The sequence below is a fragment of the Alosa pseudoharengus genome, unplaced genomic scaffold (genome assembly GCF_046254945.1).
Source record: "Alosa pseudoharengus isolate Yale_2024_CS ecotype anadromous, Long Island Sound unplaced genomic scaffold, YU_APseudo_1.1 YU_APseudo_1.1_scf_19, whole genome shotgun sequence".
Lineage (NCBI taxonomy): Eukaryota > Metazoa > Chordata > Actinopteri > Clupeiformes > Clupeidae > Alosa > Alosa pseudoharengus.
The window spans coordinates 15,637,498-15,657,685 of NW_027468657.1; the positions used below are offsets into that span (position 1 = coordinate 15,637,498).

Sequence of the window (20,188 nt, forward strand, 5' to 3'; positions counted from 1 at the left end):
GTCTGTAAAAAAAACAAGGTTTTTAAGGACCAAATAAAAGGTCAAATTCAGAAATGGTCAAATTTGGTGTTTTGTCCATAAACCTCACATTGCTGGTATCATAGCATAGGGTTTGATGCCAAAAAGCAAAGATATTCTACAAGGTAGTGGGCCACATAAACAATACAACATTATAAAACATTTTTAGGCTAATGATTGATCTCTTTAACAAGAAATTGTGCCTAAAATTCCCTGCTCTGTCAGTTCTTGTCTACACCCATTCAGAGCAAAAAGTGCAGAGATCTCTGTTAAATCAAGTTTAATAGACTTTTACATAGTACCAGCTGAAGTCTGTAAGGCCTTCTGTAGCCTATGTAAGTGTGAAGAAAAGAAAGGGTAAAGGATCAGATAGACAAACAGACAGGTAGGTGTGTGTGTGTGTGTGTAAGAGAGAGAAAGAGACACTACCAGACGGATTATGAACTTTCAGGCCCCTTGGCCCAGATGTATTAAGGGCCCCCCACTGATTGTTGCGGGGGTCATTTTTTAAAATATATTTGATGTGATTTCCTGTATTCTGGTGCATTTTGGGGATGGCCAATACTTTAATTCAATCAGATTCATAGCCTATGTGTTGATATGATATGATGATATTGAGGCAATGATTCCATGCAATGGCTTGGGCTCCCTGACTCCTTGGGCCCCTGGGCTTGGGCCTGGTAGGCCCGTGCAGTAAATCATCCCTGACTACCAGTGACAGTTGGCTGATGATAGCTGGCAGTGATAGAATTTAGAATATCGAATAACCTGAAGCACATAGTGCTCTGTTCTTCATGGTTGGTGATATTAGTGACCTTCTAGCCTTCTACATTTGAGCAAGCACATTTTCATAGTTCATGGTGGCAGTCTAGTTAGGTTATATTCTGAGGTGTGTCTTTCTGTTAGTCAGGTGATGGCACACATATTTAAAAAAAAAAAAACAGATTTTGGGCTATGTATCCAGTGGCAGATATGTGTGGACTGGTGAATGACCCATCACTAAAGACATATGGCAAATTTCTTGTTTTTGTCCATGAGAGAGTATGGAGATGGGGATCACAGATCAGCCTACGATTACACTGTTACAGTGCAGTTATTTTACAACAGAACAGAGCAGTTTGGCACAGGAACTGCTACAAATCCACCTGTAACAGTGAGCATCTGCAGCATGCTAAGATTCGCTACTAGAAATCATGTGAAGCAGGCAGGACTCAGTGTCTTCAGAAAAGACGTGGTAGACCATCTTCTGAACCTGCAGCAACACCTGCAACTGCATCAAGTCCATCTAGAGGGACTTTGTACACTTTTTCAGCAGCAGCTGCTGCCAGCATAGATAAGTACTTCTGTCAGAAGCAGACAAAAGAGCGTCTTCATGAGGTGTCCTCTTTCAATGCAGGCAACCAACCAAGAGATATAAGTAATATTTTGAAGTCAATGACTTTTAACAGGTAGCCAGTGTACAGATGCTAGGATGGGGGAAATATGTTCATATTTTTTGTGTGTGTGAGCAGCTGCATTTTGAATAAGCTGTAAGCTCTTTAGACAGGTATTATTTCAGCCAGTATGATAGCATTGCAATAGCATTGCAATAGTCTATCCTTGAGATGACAAAACATTAATCTCTCGGCATCTGGTAAGGATAAGGACTTCCTTATCTTTGAAATGTTCCTTAAATGGTAAAATTAAGTTTTGGTGATCTGTTTTATGTGATTACTTAGTGCTAGGTTCTGGTCAATTATAACTCCCAGGTTTTTAACACTTGTGGATGAGGTCAGCGGAAAATCACTATATGTAGCCTGTGATGTGGATAGGATATCCCTCATCTTTTTAGAACCTAAAATCATGACTTCTGTTTTATCTGAGTTCAAAAGCAGGAAATTATTCGTCATCCATGTCTTTATCTCTTATACATGTGTCAAGTTTGGCTAACAGGGTTAATTCATCAGGTTTTATGGAGAGGTATAGTTATGTATCATCTGCTAAACGACAGGGGCCCCAGTACTGAGCCTTGAGGCACTCCATATTTTACCATAATTTGGATAGATGGTTTATTATGGACCTGTACAAATTGTTGACGGTTAGGAAGGTATGATCTAAACCAAGCGAGTGCTGAGTCTTTCATGCCTATCAAATTTTCAAGCCTAAGTAGTATGTCATGATCTGTGGTGTCAAAGGCAGCGCTGAGGTCCAGGAGGACCAGTATCGATACAAGGCTAGGTTTTTTGAGGGAGGGCTTAATGACAGATTAATCTTAAATGATTGTGGTACATTCCCTGATAGAATTATTTATAATCTAGAGCAAAACATTATCCAGGAAGACCAGTCTTAAAAAGGTAAGTACAAATAGGGTTCAGTAGACTAGTTGTAGATTTTGATAAGGAAATTGTGGAGATGAGATCTAATATGTTGTGTATATGTAAATTAATTAAATGTTGTTTGAGGTCTCATCTGTGATTCTGTGATTTTGCATCTGTGATCTTTCAGCAATGGAGTATGTGTATTTGGTGAAAGTGATTGGTTATTGATCTTATCTCTAATTGTTTAACATGAAATCATAATACTGACATACAATCATACTGTTGAAAATAAGAAAATAACTGTTTTGTGAACTTTATTCAACATAGCCAGTGATTTAGGCAAGATTTATGGTGTTAATTATAGTGAAATATACAATTTCACAAAAATAGGGTTAAAACAGGTAAAAAAAATGGAGACATCATTTTCTCCATGTTCAATGACCTCTAAAGACAGTCCAACCACTCTCCAAACATTAACATTTCAATCCCACAGAAACCACATAGGCCCCCTGACTAGGCAGCCCTACATTCTTGCAGTTGGGACGACAAGAAACAACATCCATGACTTCTACATTGTGGTGGATGGTCAGCTGATTCCCTGCAAGGCTAAGTCGCCACTTTCTGCCTTCAACGAACTTTTCAAAGCACACTATGTGTTGGGCATCTCCTATGACCAGGCTCTGCAAAACGTGTATACATTTGTCCAGACCACCATTTACAATATATGTAGGACTAAGATTCTTAATTGAAACAACTGAATGGAATTGAATAAGATACTTTCATGTTTTGTGTGCAAATTTACGTTTAACTCTGTTAGAGATCTGGTTCGGCATCTAAAACTTTCCCATGCCTTTTACCCTGGTAAGAAATGTCAGTTGTCTGTGATCAAAATGGCTATAGTCAAAGGTTCAGCACTTTTTCAGGCTTTAGAAAGCATCTCCACAAAAAAGGGGAAAGTCCGTAGGAGTCGATTGCTGAGTGTGGAGTAACACGCTCTGGAAATTCACAATTTCGTCGCCGTTTTTTATTTAGGTATAAAAATAGCGTTTTGTAGTGGCGAATATACTGTTAGGCGTGAATAAAGTAGGCTACTTTGTTGCTACAACTGCAACCCTTCCGACGTTAATGGGGACGAATGTTGACATTTTCCTGTATTTTGGGTGAGAAACCCGGGTCATCTCCCTTATTTTCAATGTTCAATATTGACAGCTATGGAACGAAAGAGAGCGTAATATGGCGCCAGAAATCACATTCCCTCTAGAACCTTTGCTAGTGCCTAGATGTCCCTCAGTCTCCATTGAGTTTCTATGAAAGCCGCAGCGCGAGGCCTTCCTTTATCTTGCTACTCTGCAAGAAAGAAGGAAATGAGGGGTAAACGTGGTGTGCAGAGAGGGGTGCCGAAGTGTGAAGACTGAGACTGAGAGCTACATGGAAAAATATGCACCAAACAGGCCACTTTGAAATGTTGCTGTTTTCATGATTACAAAAGTTGGTGGACCCCCCTCCTAGGCTAAAAAAAGTTGGGTGACCCTCCCCTCAACAAAGAATAAAAAGACATGACCCTCCCCTATTTTCCTCCATTCCATAAATACCGAACAGTCCCTTAATCACATTAGCCAGCGGCAAGTTTCCTATTGTTCTCTATAGTTCGGCAACGAAACAGTAGCAACGCTGGCGTAACGCTAGCATTTAACAAGCTGAGCGTTGAACTTGGTTCAACTTTCAAAGCGCAACGCAAGTGTATTCAATTGTCAGTTAAGGCAAACTGTTTGTGTACGAGATAGAACTTATTATGGTCTGAGCGTGTGTGATCCAGTGTGATCCCCGCCTTAGTAATGGGATCTAAGGAGGGGTTAAAAGAGTCATTTTTATTATTTTATAACATGCCCAAATATATTCATGTTCCAGACATTAAACATTAAAACATAATTGATACCTAATATTTCAGACATTTCTGAGATAATCAACCATCATCTACCTAAATATTATACACCTTTACATGTAAAAACATTCAATACCTACACCCACTTGACCCCCTTTAGCTTCAAATACATATTTAACATCTAGTTTGGCAGTGGAAACCCAGTGTTTGACTTGGGCTATACACAATTTCTATTAATGTCAGTATATTTCATCTTCAACAAGTCTAAAAACACAAAGAATTCTGATCCGTTTCATATATAGAATTTTGAAAAGTAGCATGTGTCATTTGAATTACATGGTGCTTGGCATTCTTCATCAGTGAGCTGCAGCTCGTTCTGCAGCTGGTCCTAGTTAACCTCAAATGTCCTACCCTGGAAAAAAAAGAGTTCTCGCGAGACCTAAATTTGAATTTGCTCAGCAAGTAACTCTGGCGATGAGTATTGATGTTCATTACCTATGCCCATGAAACCAAGCTGCACCAATCACATTGGCAGATGATATAGGCGGGCCAGAGGCGAGCTAAACAGAGGACGACAGCGCTGTGACATCGATGTCTGGAAACATTGGTCATAGTGTTATCCAATTGCGTGCAGTGATATTTTCAAATTCATGCTGGGCCCCGCCCCTCGAGTTGAGCCATTTTCATTACTCATAGCCAGACCCTTAATCTTTCAGATTGGGTCTGGACCTCCAGGCTACAAATGCCCTATGAAACTATGAAAAACTACATGAAAGGTTCCAAGAAGTACCTTACAGGATAATCTTCAGAGTCTATGCATAGCATTTGGGAAGCCAGTAGGATGTTGTTGATGGCGTCTTCTCTTTTCTTACTGAAACTTGACAGGTTAAGGGTGGCGACAGGTGCAGTGTAATCCTTAACATCGGTTATCATGCTAGATTTCACAAGACCTTTGATAATCAAACTATTCAGAATGACATCAAATTCCGGTGTCTTCTCCTTGGCACGAAAGTGCTGTTTTATCGGACAAGATATGCCAACAGAGTATCCTCTTGGTTGAGGTGTCCAAACCTGAGGCTGTATGTTGCAGGCGATCAGGAAAGCAACTGTGAAGATATCAACACCATATACTTCCTTTATCCAAGTGGGAAGAAAGTTCCCCCCAGTGCGTGGATTGATTTCTATGAGTTTGGGCCCATGGTCAGTGAGTTTGAGGTCAACATTGTAGACTCCATTCTCCAGACCACAGTGGAGGCAGCTCTGATAGGCAGCAGCTACCATCTGGGCTTCCTTCTCCTGGCTGACACCAGAGGGCATAAGGTGGGAGGAGCTAATGAAGTACGGCAAGACACAAGGACCACACCAGGACACGAAGGCCAAGAGCAGCCTTCCTTCAAAGATTGCCAGGTCCACCACATACTTAACACCTTCTAGAAACTCCATAATCATAGGTCTCGATGTAAAGCCATCATTAGGATCCAAGGTTTTTAGAGCCGTCATTTCTTGGACATACTCCTCACACTGTTGAGCATTTTCCACCAGTTTCACAGAAACAGAACCAGCTCCATACTCTTGCTTCACCACAGCAGGAAATCCAAAAGATTCGGCAGTTCTGGTGAGATCAGTCAGGTCCTCAAAGTTTTCAGAACGGACGGTATACTGCCTAGGGGCAGGGAGGTGACACCAGCCCTGATCTACGGCAGCCAGATGCCTCTGGGTGTGGCTCTTCCTCTTGGCAATGGAGATGGCCTCCACTGTATCTCCAGGCAGGCCCAGTTTGGCCCTCACCAAAGCACAGAGAATTGTGTTTTTGCAGATGAATGTTAAACAGCCATCTGGTTGCAAACCCTTTTTTTCCAGCAGGGACACAATGTTCTCAGTGTGGACTTCATCTTGTGTGTGATCCATGTAGTCGTAGACCAAATATTCTGAGACATAGTCGTATGCAGGGTGTCGCTCATTGTTGCAGACAAGAATACTCTGGTAAGAGAAAGCGTCAGTAAAGTTTAAATTCATTGTTTCGCACATATTATACATTAACTTACAATTAGGTTTGACATTGTAAAGGTCACACTCTCTTTAAAAAACAGTGTCATATTCATTTCATCTACCTTAATGCCATATTGCTTGGCTGTGACAAAGACTCCAAGTTTTTTTGACTCCCCTGCTCCGATAAACAGCAGAGTCTTTCCAGTCAGGATGGAGCAGTGTGAGTGATGACATATGGTCTGTAGCAGGGGCTCGATGGCTGAGGATGACAGCTGAGGATGAAGAAGGCCATTTGGAGTGCTGAACATTCCCCTTGAAACATTTTTTATCCCCAGGAGGAAAGGCAGCAGCTCACCATCCATCTTCCCCAGGGAAAAATCAACTCCTAAAAAGAAATAAGAACATGACTATATGAAATATAACTAAAAATAACAAAATATGACCACCGCTCAGTCCTGCACATTCTCAATTTATCTCCATCTCTTACTCCATCCCCTACTCTTAGAATTGTTGTGTATGTAAATGTGTGTGTTCATGTGTGATCATCTCTCAATGCAAATCAAACCAGCTATTAGGCTACCTGAAATAAAACTATGCCAATCTCTAGGTATGGTGAAGGGTATGTTATGATGTGGGGCTATTTTAATTCCAAAGGCCAAGGGAACTTTATCAGGATGCATAGTATCCTGGATCCATGAAATAACTGGCCTTTAAAAATAAAAAATCTGCCTGCCTCTATGGGAATTTAACATAGTGTGTATGCCTCCTGTATTTTAAGGAAGAACATGTATTTATTTAAAAAACATTATTCATTCACAAAGGAAATTGGTGTCCTGAAAGGTTGGATTTTTCCTAATTTAAAAAAAAAAAAATTAAGGCATGAAGATGATTTTTGTTCCTCCGATGCATAAGGATGTAGATCTAATATTTTGTTCGTAGTACCAGTTTGCAACAATAATTTTAACACTAAGTTGTAAACACTTCTTAAAAAAAAATAAAAAACTGGATATACCAAAAAACCTTTATGTAATCGCTTCCTGCCAGGACTTTTACAGGCTTTTCCCAAATCATGGAAGTAACGTCGCCGCAGCGGTAAATAGCAGCAGAGAGTAGAAGCCATCAGGCAAGTGTTATTTAAATAAACTCCTGGTGTACTTACAAACTTTCCAATGCCTCGTTTTATGAGTACAGAACATATTTGTACTACTGTAGAAGTTTCGTACCATTCAGGGCATTATTAGTAGGGTAATTTACGAGATACTCTATTGGTTCCATAAGTGCCTGCACAAGCCATTCATTTCTGTATTCGCCTGACAGCGCTACTCGACCAATGTTCGACCAAGGGAAAAGAGCTTCTGGGAGGGTGTTTGCCTCGAGGTCTTGGTGCAAAGGACCCTAGGGTGAAATTACTCCGAACCATCACTTTAAAGGTTGTATCAGCGATAGCGGGGATATGTCACTTCTATTGATGTTCAAACAAAACAGAGAGCTAGCTCGCTACTCCCTCCCCCTCCCTCCCGTGCAATTAAAACTCTCCTAAACGCGAATCTCGTCGGTTATTGGTTGAAACACTTTCTTTTTCCTTTGAGTGGGTTGCCAACCCTTGTTGGTAGCAATTGTTTTTGTGTACAGATCTCGGAGCCTAGAGCCTACAGAGACAGTTTTTTGACAGCCTCCTTATGGGGCAGACAGCTAGCGGATCGTTAGGAAAGATTAGATGTCCACAGACAAGGTAGAATATGTTGCATGATATATGAAAGTATGATGTATTGCGACATCAAACGCAAGTCAAATTTGTAGTTTCTTATGTCTCATTCCATCGGACTACAGATCCGCTACCCGATCTGGCAAACGTACATAGTGCGGTTATAGCCGATAGAGGCAGAAGTGCCGTTCACCCTGTTACAAGTTGATGAACCACTGAAACGATTTTGGAAACATTATTTTAAGGTACAAAAAACTCTTTGGTGTTGCTTTAAATAATAATTTGGCCCTTGCAGCTAAAACGATGCACAAATGATTATTATTTTGTTATAATACTATTCATATTCAGTCAGACTGTTGGCATTAGGTTTTTGGATATTAAGTCTACTGTTGGAACAAAATAGGCCCAGATTGTTCAGTGATATGTATGCCTATTTTATTCTTGTAGATATGAGAAAAGCCCAAGGGTGTCTTAAGCACTGGGTGAGGCTATTTGCACCCCTGGTACAATTAGCAGTGTATGCTATTCTTACCCTGGTGCAATTAGAAGTGAATGCTATTCGTACCGTGGTGCACACAGCAATGTGTTCTATTAATACCCTGTCTGGTACAAATATCAATGTACGGTACTTGTACCCTGATGCACACAGCAATGTGTTCTATTAATACCCTGTCTGGTACAAATATCAGTGTATGCTATTTGCACCTTTGTGCATTTACCCTAGCATATTGATCACACAATATAATTAAGCTGTGTGAACTATGCTATTCGTACCAGGGGTGCAAATAGACACTCTGAATAAGGTATGCTGTTTGCATCACTGTATAATTAGAAGTGGATGCTATTCCTCCTCTGGTGTATATAGTAATGTGCAGAGGTGGGAGTAAGTCACACATGTGCAAGTCACAAGCAAGTCTCAAGTCTTAACCTTCAAGTCTCAAGCAAGTCCGAGTCATTTTTTGTGACAGTCAAGCAAGTCAAGTCATCAAACGCTGCCGTCGACGTGTAGAATTCTGGGGTATTCCTACTGTATTCTGATGTGTTCATATGTTACTTCTGTGTGTAGTATACAACAGGGAGAGGTTCATATTATTGTGCATAACTGTGCCTTAGGCCTGTGTACCAGCAGGAAGGTCAGAGAGGCCGATGTTTAGGAACATCCGAGGAACATCAGTGATAACATGGGCCGAGGGAGACAGCATGTCTGCCTATTCGGGCTAGTATCTCCATCTGGCCAGGGCCGGGTTTTGTACACTGGTTGTCACCTGCCACGTTGGCATGATTGACGTTTGTATGTTTTAGTATAACAGGCTTTGTCTTAGGTTTTGACACGGAGACGGATCGAGGAAGCAACCCAAGGAGCATCTTCTGTCGGAAGGCTCAGCAGCCGCTTCTAATAACAACCACAACTGTTAGACTCTGCACAGTTTTACTGTTTGAGACTTAGCCTGTGTTCTGTTATTCATTGTTGTACCATCTACAATAAATCATCATCTAATCACCGATCCTGATCCAGCCGTCAAGCTTTATTGACCATCTTCAATATAGTGTTAATTTCGTCAGACGAGACGAGAGGAAATATGTTCGTCAACAACCTTTTTTTTCATGACTAAGACAAGACGATGACGAGACGGCAGTAATGTCCTGAAACACTGACTAAGACTATCTTAAGATGCATTATTGTTGACGAAAAAAGACGAGACTAAAATGTTTTGCATGAAATAAAAACTAAGATAAAATCTCTCTTCATTTTCGTCTACAAAATGAGAAGGCAGAATATCTAGCTGTTATGTTTTCAAAATATTCCGAATGAGTTCATACGCAACAGCTTTTCTGTAGGCTAGTCTACGTGCTGTTGCTGCAACCCTGTGGCTGCAACACGAAACTACATTGAACAAGAACACTGGAGATTTTCTGCCAGGGTTAGGAAGCTAACTACCTAAGCTTTATGCCACAATGCTACATACCCAGAAGTTGAAGCTTCTCTCATACAAATTAACATCCCCCAGAATGTCCATACGAAAATGTTCATCATGTAATCTCAACTATTTAACTAGTTAGACTGATGATGCAAAGTTTGCTAGCAAGTAAGCTAATATGGAAAGTTCGCTAGCAAGTTAGCTATGGCTAAGATGGAGAGTCTGTTTGGGGAATGTGTTGTGTTTGGGCGCATATCGCCGTCTAGCGAGGCGGAGTAAAACATTAATACTTTGGTCTACGACAGTGTTTCTCAAACTTTTTCAGTTTCAGGACCACTTAACTAACCCTAGCTAAAAAAAAAAAAGATTAGACCTACTTCAACAGTAGCCTATAATTAGTCTACACTATAGGCCTACTCACTGAACCACCTTGCTTATTGTCTTTGCACTTTGCTTATTGTGTGGATTCATACTGTATGATTTAAACTGGCATATCTTACATAGACAGTGTTGCAGAACTGTTTTTACATACAAGTTGGTTCAATATTGCAAACAACTCAACTATATTATATTTTACCACGTCTGCTCGCGGACCACTTGGGATAGTTTGCGGACCACCAGTGACAGTGGTCCAGTCAAATCTTTTACTGTCTATGGTCAAATCCCAGCCGAGCTATAACTGTAGCTTGACTTACCTGTGCATGTAAACATACTGACTGACAAAAAATCAGAATGAGTAATTATAACAGACGAGTAGCCCTGTGGACACACAATATTGTTGGAAAATTGAGATGTGTGAAACACTATTTGACTCAAATGGTAATCAGAAATAATTTGTTATAAAAAAAGACTAAAATGTGTTGACTAAAACTGACTAAGACTAAGATACCTTTAGTTTTCTTTTGACTAAAACTAGACTAAAATGACGAGACTTTTAGTCGACTAAAACTTGACTAACAAAAATGATATTTGAATGACTAAATATGACAAAGACTAAAAAGGACATTTTGTCACAAGACTAAGACTAAGACTAAATTAAAAATAGGCGACAAAATTAACACTACTTCAATACAGACATCAGAACTAAAACACAACGCAAAAACGATCGTGAATCCAACATTTGGTGCCGTGACCATTCTCGCAAAAGGAGAAGAAAGACGACAACATTTGGTTATCGTGACCCGACTGCAAGAGGAGAGGAAAGACGAGAACATCCAACGGGTTCGAAGAGACTTCGGGGGCAGATTTTGGATTTTGAACATCTGTAAGAAGAGTCCATCTTGGCACCCTGATTGACGTGACTGAATCCCAGCTGGAAGCCTGCCAAGAGGGGAAACACTGCTGCACTGCGCACCCTGCATGCAGTGAAGACATTCTGACCAGGTGAAAGCAAAAAGTCTTTACTCCTTTATGCGGGAAAATAGAAATTAAAAGCTGCACATTAATGAGAGTATTGAAGTTTGTGTCATTAAGTGTTTTGACAAGTAATGTACCTATATCAATGATTGATGAGCTCTAGATGTCATTTGATATAAGAAGTTTTCTGGAAAAAAGTAAAAGGTCAAAGTGTACACATATTATGGGTAATTGGATAGATTCGTGAACGAATTAAAAGAAGTAATCGATTAACTACGGACAAGCTTGGGGGATTAAATCTTTTCTTTTTCTGTACTGCCATTACATGTGAAGCTGTGTGAGTTTTATGAGATAAATTCTGTGCGTGTGCCAATGAGAAAATAGGAGTTGCTACAGTCATTAATTTGCTGAGCTAACTGTGTGAACTGTGTGGTTGTTTCTCAACGGTCTTTGTTTAGTTTAATGGCCTAGGACTAAACTTAGTGCTACAGTGATACGGAAAGGAGACGAAATTACCAGAGTGGGGTGTTTTGGTTGTGCAGTATTTGAAAAGTGGGATAGGGTTTCCACCTATGTTTTTTGTTGACTTGGTCAACTGTGAATTTAACGAAAGATCGTTAAAGGTGTGAGTGAGCCATTAATTTGTATGATTGTCCAGCCGTTTTGGGAGAAAAGAAACAGTCTGAGTTAAGTGGAACTGACACTGGTGAAATGTATTGTTGTGGCTTCATGCTGTGAGTAAAATAACTTACCAAGTGTCAGGTTACGGAGCGAGAGAGATAGAGAGAGAGTGTTTCCTTTTCCCTGGCGGGAGCAGCTAGAGTGTGTGTGTGTGTGAGTGTGGAATAAAAAAAAAAAAAGAAAAAGAAAGACAGACAACTTGTGAACAATTGAGAGGTGAACAAATTACTAACCAAATTTTCAAAGTGCAAAGTTGTCATCACTATATCACTACCACATCACGGGAAAATATAAAAAATATATTTAAAAAGATCACGTCACTGCACGAAACACATAGTACAATTTAATATTTAATGATTTGATATTAGCACAATCCAGATATGGTTCTTGGTAGGAAAACTAAGTTGCAGGCCTTAGCTGAGATACAAGACTATGTTTCAGATTGGATGGCAGTGAAATTACAATTGGGCAAATTTGAGAAAAAATTACAAAGGAAAATAGAGAAGTTGGAATTAGAGATCCGAGACAGGATTTGGAGAACAGAGATGGACAGACGTGATTTGGAGGAACAACTCATGGAAGCGGATGTGTTGCCAGAACAGAGTGAAATGAGGCGAAGAGGAGTAGTCTCAGAGGCCCACTCAATGGGGAGGAGCCAACTCCTCCCATACACCCCGGCACCTATTGTGGGCGGGGGTCGCAACAGGCAACCAAGCACCCGCCTCAAACCGACTCTGCCTGACTTGGACTCAACAGCGCCATATGCCATGGTGGAGACATCTAGAAGTGCAGTGGACATTGATAAAGACAGCTTCATTGGACAGAATGCTGCTGTTATGGGAACCCCACATGGGCCAAGAAACAGCACCCCACCTGACCAACAGCCAGCAGGTGACACGAAACAAATCATTCTGGCCCCATCAGCAGCCACTGCTTTCTACAATCCACGAAGACAAGGAAGAACGTCTGCAACCAACCATCATCAAACTGCTCCACTCCAGTATGGCTATCCACAGCCACTAGCCATAGCTTCAGTACCTCCTCCTCCCCCATTGTTGTTACCAATGCCACTGGCTACAAGCCCTTACCCACCTCACCCACCTGTCAACTCTTTCCCTACCCCACCACCACCTCCCCCACCCCCACCTGTCAACTCTTTACATCACCCACCCCCACCTCCCCCACCCCCACCTGCACCAGTGAATGATGGGGCATCTACATCCAATGCTGCCCAGGGAGCGACTGCTCCGGTAACAAGGCCTAAGACAATGAAAACCAGGCCAGCGGTGGAGGACTGGGATGCCTGAGATGAGTAGTCAGCTGACGAGGCACTCATATGCCCTGTGCGCACAGTAGCCACCACCGACGGCGTGTCTGTGCTTTACCAACTAGCGAGAACTGACAACACCCTCTATGCTACTGCCTTGCTTGAAGAACACATCAAAATTGAATTCTTGATTGATACTGGTGCTGAACTTAAAGTCTTTTCATCCGACCTATTGAAGAAACACAAAATACCTCTGTCAGGCGTCATCAAGACAGCTGGTGGACCAACCGGAGAAAAATGCAGTCTGAAGCAGACAGCCCTAATCACCATAGCCATTGGAGAAGGAGATGGAGAAGTCTTGTGGAACCTGAGAAGGCTAAAAAGAGAGGATCTCCTGGAACATCCTGCTTTGGCTAAGGGAAAGAATGACTGTGGACTGTTGGAAATGGAACCTGTCAGACTGACTGGAAAACCACCTCTGTGTGTGAAACAAAGTCCCATCAAGAATGGACAGCTTGTGGCAGAATTGTTGGATGCAATGCAGCTGCCAAAAGACCTGGCAGTGATCAAAGTAAAGGCACATACAAGGCAAGACACCATTGAAGCAAGAGGCAATGCAATGGCGGATGCGGTGTCAAGAACAGCCGCAAGAAAGAGAGGGAGGAGATAACAAAACGAATAACGAGAATGGACACGGAAATGGAAACACAGACGGATCTAACGGTAACAGGAACATTTTTGAAAATGACGACGAGAAATGCATGATGAAAGTGACAAAGAAGGTCAAGGAAACATCTGAAGAGGGAAAACGGGAAAGTTTGGCCAACATCATAGACATGCAGAACAGCTCAAGCCGAGAAGAGAAGTGGATTTGGATTGAAAATGCGGCGAAGCTCCATGATGACAACTTGTGGAGGTTTGGAACACGAACAGTGGCTCCAGAAAGTCTTCTACCATATCTGACGGCGCAAATTCATTCGCTTGGACACGTGGGAATGGAGAAGATGAGGAACAGATTCATACAGGTCTGGTGGTCACCGAAGTTCACAGCAACGGCCAAAGACATTGTCAAGCGGTGTGTCACCTGTCGGCAAAACAATCACGACAAGAAGGTTAAGTTGCCAATGCTGAAGACACCAGCTCCACCAGGACCATTCAGAGTTCTCCAGATAGATTACATCACTCTTCCCAAATGCAAAGGCTACCGAGATGTTCTGGTTGTCCTGTGCAAGTTCTCCAGGTGGATCGAGGCATTCCCTGCACGATCTGGAACTGCACTACACACTGCCAAAGTCCTTGTGAAAGACATCATTCCCCGATATGGATTGCCGGAACAGATCTGCTCAGACAACGGAACACACTTCACTGGAGCAGTCTGCGCCAAGGTGGCCCGCATGCTGAATGTGCACTGGTCCCTGAACTGCCCATACCATCCAGAATCGTCGGGGCAGGTGGAGAGAGCCAACCGGACGTTGAAGGAACGACTGGCCAAGAAACATCAAGAAGGCATTCCTTGGGTTGACGCCTTACCAGCGGTCTTGTGTAGCATGCGAGCTACAAGCAACAGAGACACTGGACTCAGCCCATTCGAGATTGTGACTGGCAGGCACCAGGAACGATTGATTTGAGGAAAGCCGACATCCACCTGACATCAGATGCGATGCTGACTTACTGTGTGCAATTGACGAAGGCAGTCCAAACAGCGGCTAACCCGGAAGAGGCCTGGGGAGACCCTCAGGAAGGAGGCCACTCTCTAGTGCCAGGACAATGGGTGATGATTCACAAGCCCCAAAGGTTAGCGCTAGGGGCAAAGTACGATGGGCCATATCAGATTTTGTTGATAACACAGTCGGCAGTGAAGGTCCAGGGTGAGAGAAAAGTGGATACATGCAAAGGCATTGCAAACTAATAGAACCGCCTGAAACATGACGCGCTTGGGTAGGGTACGAATTCTATCTGAGTTTCCTCCAATCTTCTTTTAGGGGTGAGGTGTGAACTAGAGGGGGGAAGATTCACAGGAGACTTTCATTATGATAGGGAATTTATGACGTCAGGAGAAATGAAAGGTTAGGGATCCGAGCGTAGAATCTTCCTTTGAGAATCTGAACATGCTCAGAGTGTTGTGGTAGTGGACTCTTCTTGACACAAACTCATGTTATGAAAAATGATAGACTTAGATAAGTCTTATAATTGATTTTGATGATTAAATATGTGTGATTACTGATATATGAAATGTTTAAACTGAGAATGATTACAATTAAGCTAGATCGAGAGGGGGGAGTAATTCTGTAGTCCTGGTTCTACAGGTGGGATTCTGGGGACACCCGTAAGGGAGCTGAACACGCAGCAACGGGTTAACCGGGGACTCACTGGGGGACCAGGGTTGGGAGGATGCTACACCCCTATAATAGATAATTATATATGTTGTTGTTTTCATGACTATCCTTCAACTGATACTGCTCTTTCTTTTCACTCCACATGTGCCTATGAGTTTGCCGGGAACCACAGACAACATCTGGGACAGAGACTTTGCCTTTGAACTGAACTGTTGCCGGCCGGTTTCCTGAACTTCCAAAAGACTTTGTTTTACTTTTCTTTTGACTCTTAGAATGTGAGATAATCATCAGCAACATAATCAGTTTTTAAGTTTTCTTTCAAGGTGCCCGCACTTCTTTTCTTTTCCTTAAAGTGCCTGAGAAGTAATGCTTGGTTTTATTATTTTTCTATTTTTTTTGTTTGACACATCAGACTCTGTTTACGATTGTTTGATCTATACAAAATCTGTGTTTTTGATTGATCAAGAGGGGGGACTGTAGAATTCTGGGGTATTCCTACTGTATTCTGATGTGTTCATATGTTACTTCTGTGTGTAGTATACAACAGGGAGAGGTTCATATTATTGTGCATAACTGTGCCTTAGGCCTGTGTACCAGCAGGAAGGTCAGAGAGGCCGATGTTTAGGAACATCCGAGGAACATCAGTGATAACATGGGCCGAGGGAGACAGCATGTCTGCCTATTCGGGCTAGTATCTCCATCTGGCCAGGGCCGGGTTTTGTACACTGGTTGTCACCTGCCACGTTGGCATGATTGACGTTTGTATGTTTTAGTATAACAGGCTTTGTCTTAGGTTTTGACACGGAGACGGATCGAGGAAGCAACCCAAGGAGCATCTTCTGTCGGAAGGCTCAGCAGCCGCTTCTAATAACAACCACAACTGTTAGACTCTGCACAGTTTTACTGTTTGAGACTTAGCCTGTGTTCTGTTATTCATTGTTGTACCATCTACAATAAATCATCATCTAATCACCGATCCTGATCCAGCCGTCAAGCTTTATTGACCATCTTCAATACAGACATCAGAACTAAAACACAACGCAAAAACGATCGTGAATCCAACAGACGTCACTGCCAAACTTTGACAAGCGCAACAGCGCAATGGATTTTAAGAGGGTTTAGGACCGTCAATGCTATATCATATTATTAGTGCTGTCAATCGATTAAAAAAATTAATCTAATTAATTACATACTCTGTGATTAATTAATCTAAATTAATCGCATATATGATTTTTGCTGTGAATCATTGAATAATCAGCATTAGTTACATTAAAGTTCAAAAACTATTTTATTATTATTTTAATAATGGCCATAATAATCTATGATATGACCTAATATGCTGAGGAAATAAATTCAAAAGTGCTTCGGGAAGAAGTTTTTTTTTTTTATCACATACATTGCAGAGGACTTTATTTTAATCAACACTTTATTTTTATCAACACCATCAAGCCATTTTTGAAAAGTAAATGTTCCAATCAATGATCTAGGCAGCACATTTTCTTCTCTCTCCTTCATTTTACAGTATAATGGTTACTGACTACAATGGCTCGGGGTCAAAGGTCATACAGAATCGATTAATCTGCGTTATTTTTTTTAATCAGTTATTTTTTCTCAAATTAATTAATCGAAATTAATCAGTTATTTTGACAGCCCTACATATTATACATAAGCCTAACATGTGAAATAAGCTACTTTTCTATGCTGATTGCTGGCAGTTAGCTAGGCCTACTTACTGTTGTTAGCCTACTACTAGGTTGTAACGTATGGAACAGGGACGTGTTTGAGAGAGGGAGAAAGAGAGGCGCTTACTTTAGGTTACATTGGCAACATTTTCGCTATATATATAGATTAAACTTAGACAAGAAAATGTTTCACTTTGCCATTTCACACATTTTAACCTAATATGGCGTTAACTAAAAAGCATAATAGATTCAAAGCCAACTCTTAACATGCCTCAAATTTGACGTTAGGTTTATAACACGACTAACTTCGGCTGAAAATCAACGTGGTGGTGGTTATGTCGCTATTTTGCACACTTGCAGACTGATGTTCAGATTACATCATCTGTGAAGCCAAACATTATTATGTTTTGGTATAAACGTAGAGCCTTCCATATTTGCAAGTTAGCCTACCTCAGTCTGTCTCATTTGATCTGGCACTTGCTGTTGCTCTGTCGCGTCACTTGGTACAATGACAGGTTGCTCCTGTGACGCATGCAACAGCACCTAAGCAGATTTTCTAAAATCGTAAAGTTAACTCCTTAATATCTATGAAAAAAATAAAAAGTCAAGTCATTTCAAGTCATTTGTCTCAAGTCTAAGTCAAGTCTCAAGTCATGAATAGCAAGTCAAAGTCAAGTCGAGTCTTTTATACATGTTGATGAAGCAAGTCTCAAGTCTTAAAAAAAGTGACTCGAGTCCCCCTATGTCTGGTAATGTGTGCTATTTACACCCTATCCTCTGCCAAAATGCTTTACACAGGACTGCTTTACATTCAGATTAGAGTTATTAATAGGCCTGAGTGTCATAATCATGAAATTTCTGTTAACTAACAAACTGACGGTTGTATGTATTCACTGAACAAAGATTATGAAAATAAACTTTTCCACCCGAAACTTAATTTGAACAGATATTAGTACCAAAACCTTTTAGAATTCTTCACTTTCTGCTGACAAAAAAACAAATGTCTGCCATGTTTTTGCGCACGCGAGCAACGTGTTTTTGTTGTTACGTCACAGGGTGTGAATAGCTCAGCTTTGTGCCAAGGCCAATTGTACCAGGGGTGCAAATAGACACTCTGTTTATTTTATTTCTGTATTGGCTACATCTCCTTGAAAAGAATCAGATACGCATAGCTATATAAAATGTATAAAGTCTATAAAAATGTATTCTTATGTTGTAGTGTTTGACTGAAATGTAGACTATTATTTTTTCATTTTAATATATCGTATTCACACATATTTATTTGCCTAATTGATAACCATGACCATGATACAGTAATTTATCACGTAAAATCTGGCAGTTGTTAACATTCCGGTTTTCTCCGAGTGCAACGATGATAGACAGACATCATTTGGACAAAATATAGAGCATATCTACCTCCGTTGCTCAGCCAAATGCCTTCCTGTTACGTCCTGTTATCAAGGAGTTACAGGCGATAAACGATTTTTGATGGTCACAAGTTTACTTCATTAGCGGTTTATTTTCTTGATTATTAAAGAGTGTTTTTCATTTAAAGGTTTGACTTCATGCTTATTTAGTAGAGCATTTAGTGCTCTCCCCAATCCCAGACGTTCACATTGCATGTTTGTTTGTAATGGATGCAACCGCAAGATAGGCTACGGCTACGCGCTTTACCATGACTGCAATGAATTGTTAACAGACATGAACCAAGACATATAGCCCAGCAGCAATCTATCTAAAATTACACATACATGAAGTACCATTCATGATATGTTGTCAAATATTGAAGTTGTGTGAAGTTTACATAATTTAAGCTGTAGGATGTTTAATTCGTCCCCCATGCTGTTTCATTTGTCCCAGGCTCCCAGCCAGGAGGGACGAATGAAACAAAACACACGTTTGACTTCTCCTTAAATAACTCTTGAACGGTTTTGTTCAGAGCTATACATGCTACTGTATTTGACAAATGACAGATGTATGTTGCTAGTGACAAAATATTAACTTTCAGTGTTGATTAATTTGATTAACTTGATTAACTAACTGATTAACTTTCAGTATGATGTCTTTGTAAATTACGTTTAATTAAAAAGTGTTTCATTCGTCCCGGTTCTCCCCTCTGGCTCATAGGCGCCGATACCGTGGGTGCTCCGTCGCTCGAGCACCCACAGAAAATATCGAGCACCCACGTGTGCCAGCTTACAGTCCCGGCTAAATTTACATTAATTTAAAATCAAACATCGCTGTTGATGTTAAATTCAGCATCTCTCATAATGTGATTGGCTATGTTGCTGTCAATCCCCTACTCCATATCCTTACCACCAATGAGAGCGTCTCTCGTATTAAAATTCCTGACACTTCCCACTTGAAGAATTAACGCAAGGCCTTGTCGGGTCTTCAGTCCCGAATGTTTAAAATGTATATAGCCCTGAATATCATTTTAAAAGTAGTCTGACAAAGCTTATTGTTTTGTGACACAGCTAAACACTGGTACCTCATAGAACGTAGCCTAGGTGGTCGCAACTCGCAAAAGTAAAGCAGATAGAAAGAACTCATGCAAATCTTAGGCATAACTAACATGCAATAACGCCACCAACAACAACCAAAACTAGGCTACTCATTGTCAACATGCTGCCCCGGGCCCCGGCCACTAGGGGGCCCCGGCCACTAGGGGGCCCCGGCGCGGGACATTTGAAAAAGAAAACAAATGTCTTATCGTCACCTGTCTTTCGAGGTGTACTTGGAGAGGTGTCTTTCCCCTTATCAATGCATGCTATCCCAGACAGCAATGGCTTTGCATGAGACAATTAGGAAATATGAAAGCGGAGCTCGAAAAAAGAGCGGCAGCCAGACGTTCTCAGTAAGGCGCGCCAAAACCACGGCCGTACCCAAGTACGCACTGTGCGTATCATCAGGCTACTCGAGAGACAATTGCCCCTGTGTGTGTGTGTTCACACCAAATAGGCCTAGGCTACCATAACTTCCCAACTCTGCACAGTATTCCATTAACTGCATGACAATAGGCTATTTACAATTGTCTGTCAAGTAAGTTTGTAAAC

General features: G+C 41.3%; 1 protein-coding gene across 1 annotated transcript in view; it reads right to left on the reverse strand.

The window, feature by feature from the left end:
* Positions 1–4,168: 4,168 nt before the first annotated feature.
* The window catches only part of LOC143132380 (carnosine synthase 1-like), a 54,796-nt gene continuing 38,776 nt past the window's right edge, over positions 4,169–20,188 (reverse strand). The window contains exons 7-8 of the mRNA XM_076291858.1: positions 6,309–6,571; positions 4,169–6,177 (exon numbers count right to left, since the gene is read on the reverse strand). Coding sequence (XP_076147973.1) covers positions 4,963–6,177; positions 6,309–6,571 — 1,478 coding nt within the window. The 3' untranslated portion in view covers positions 4,169–4,962. The remainder of the gene's footprint in view (positions 6,178–6,308; positions 6,572–20,188) is intronic.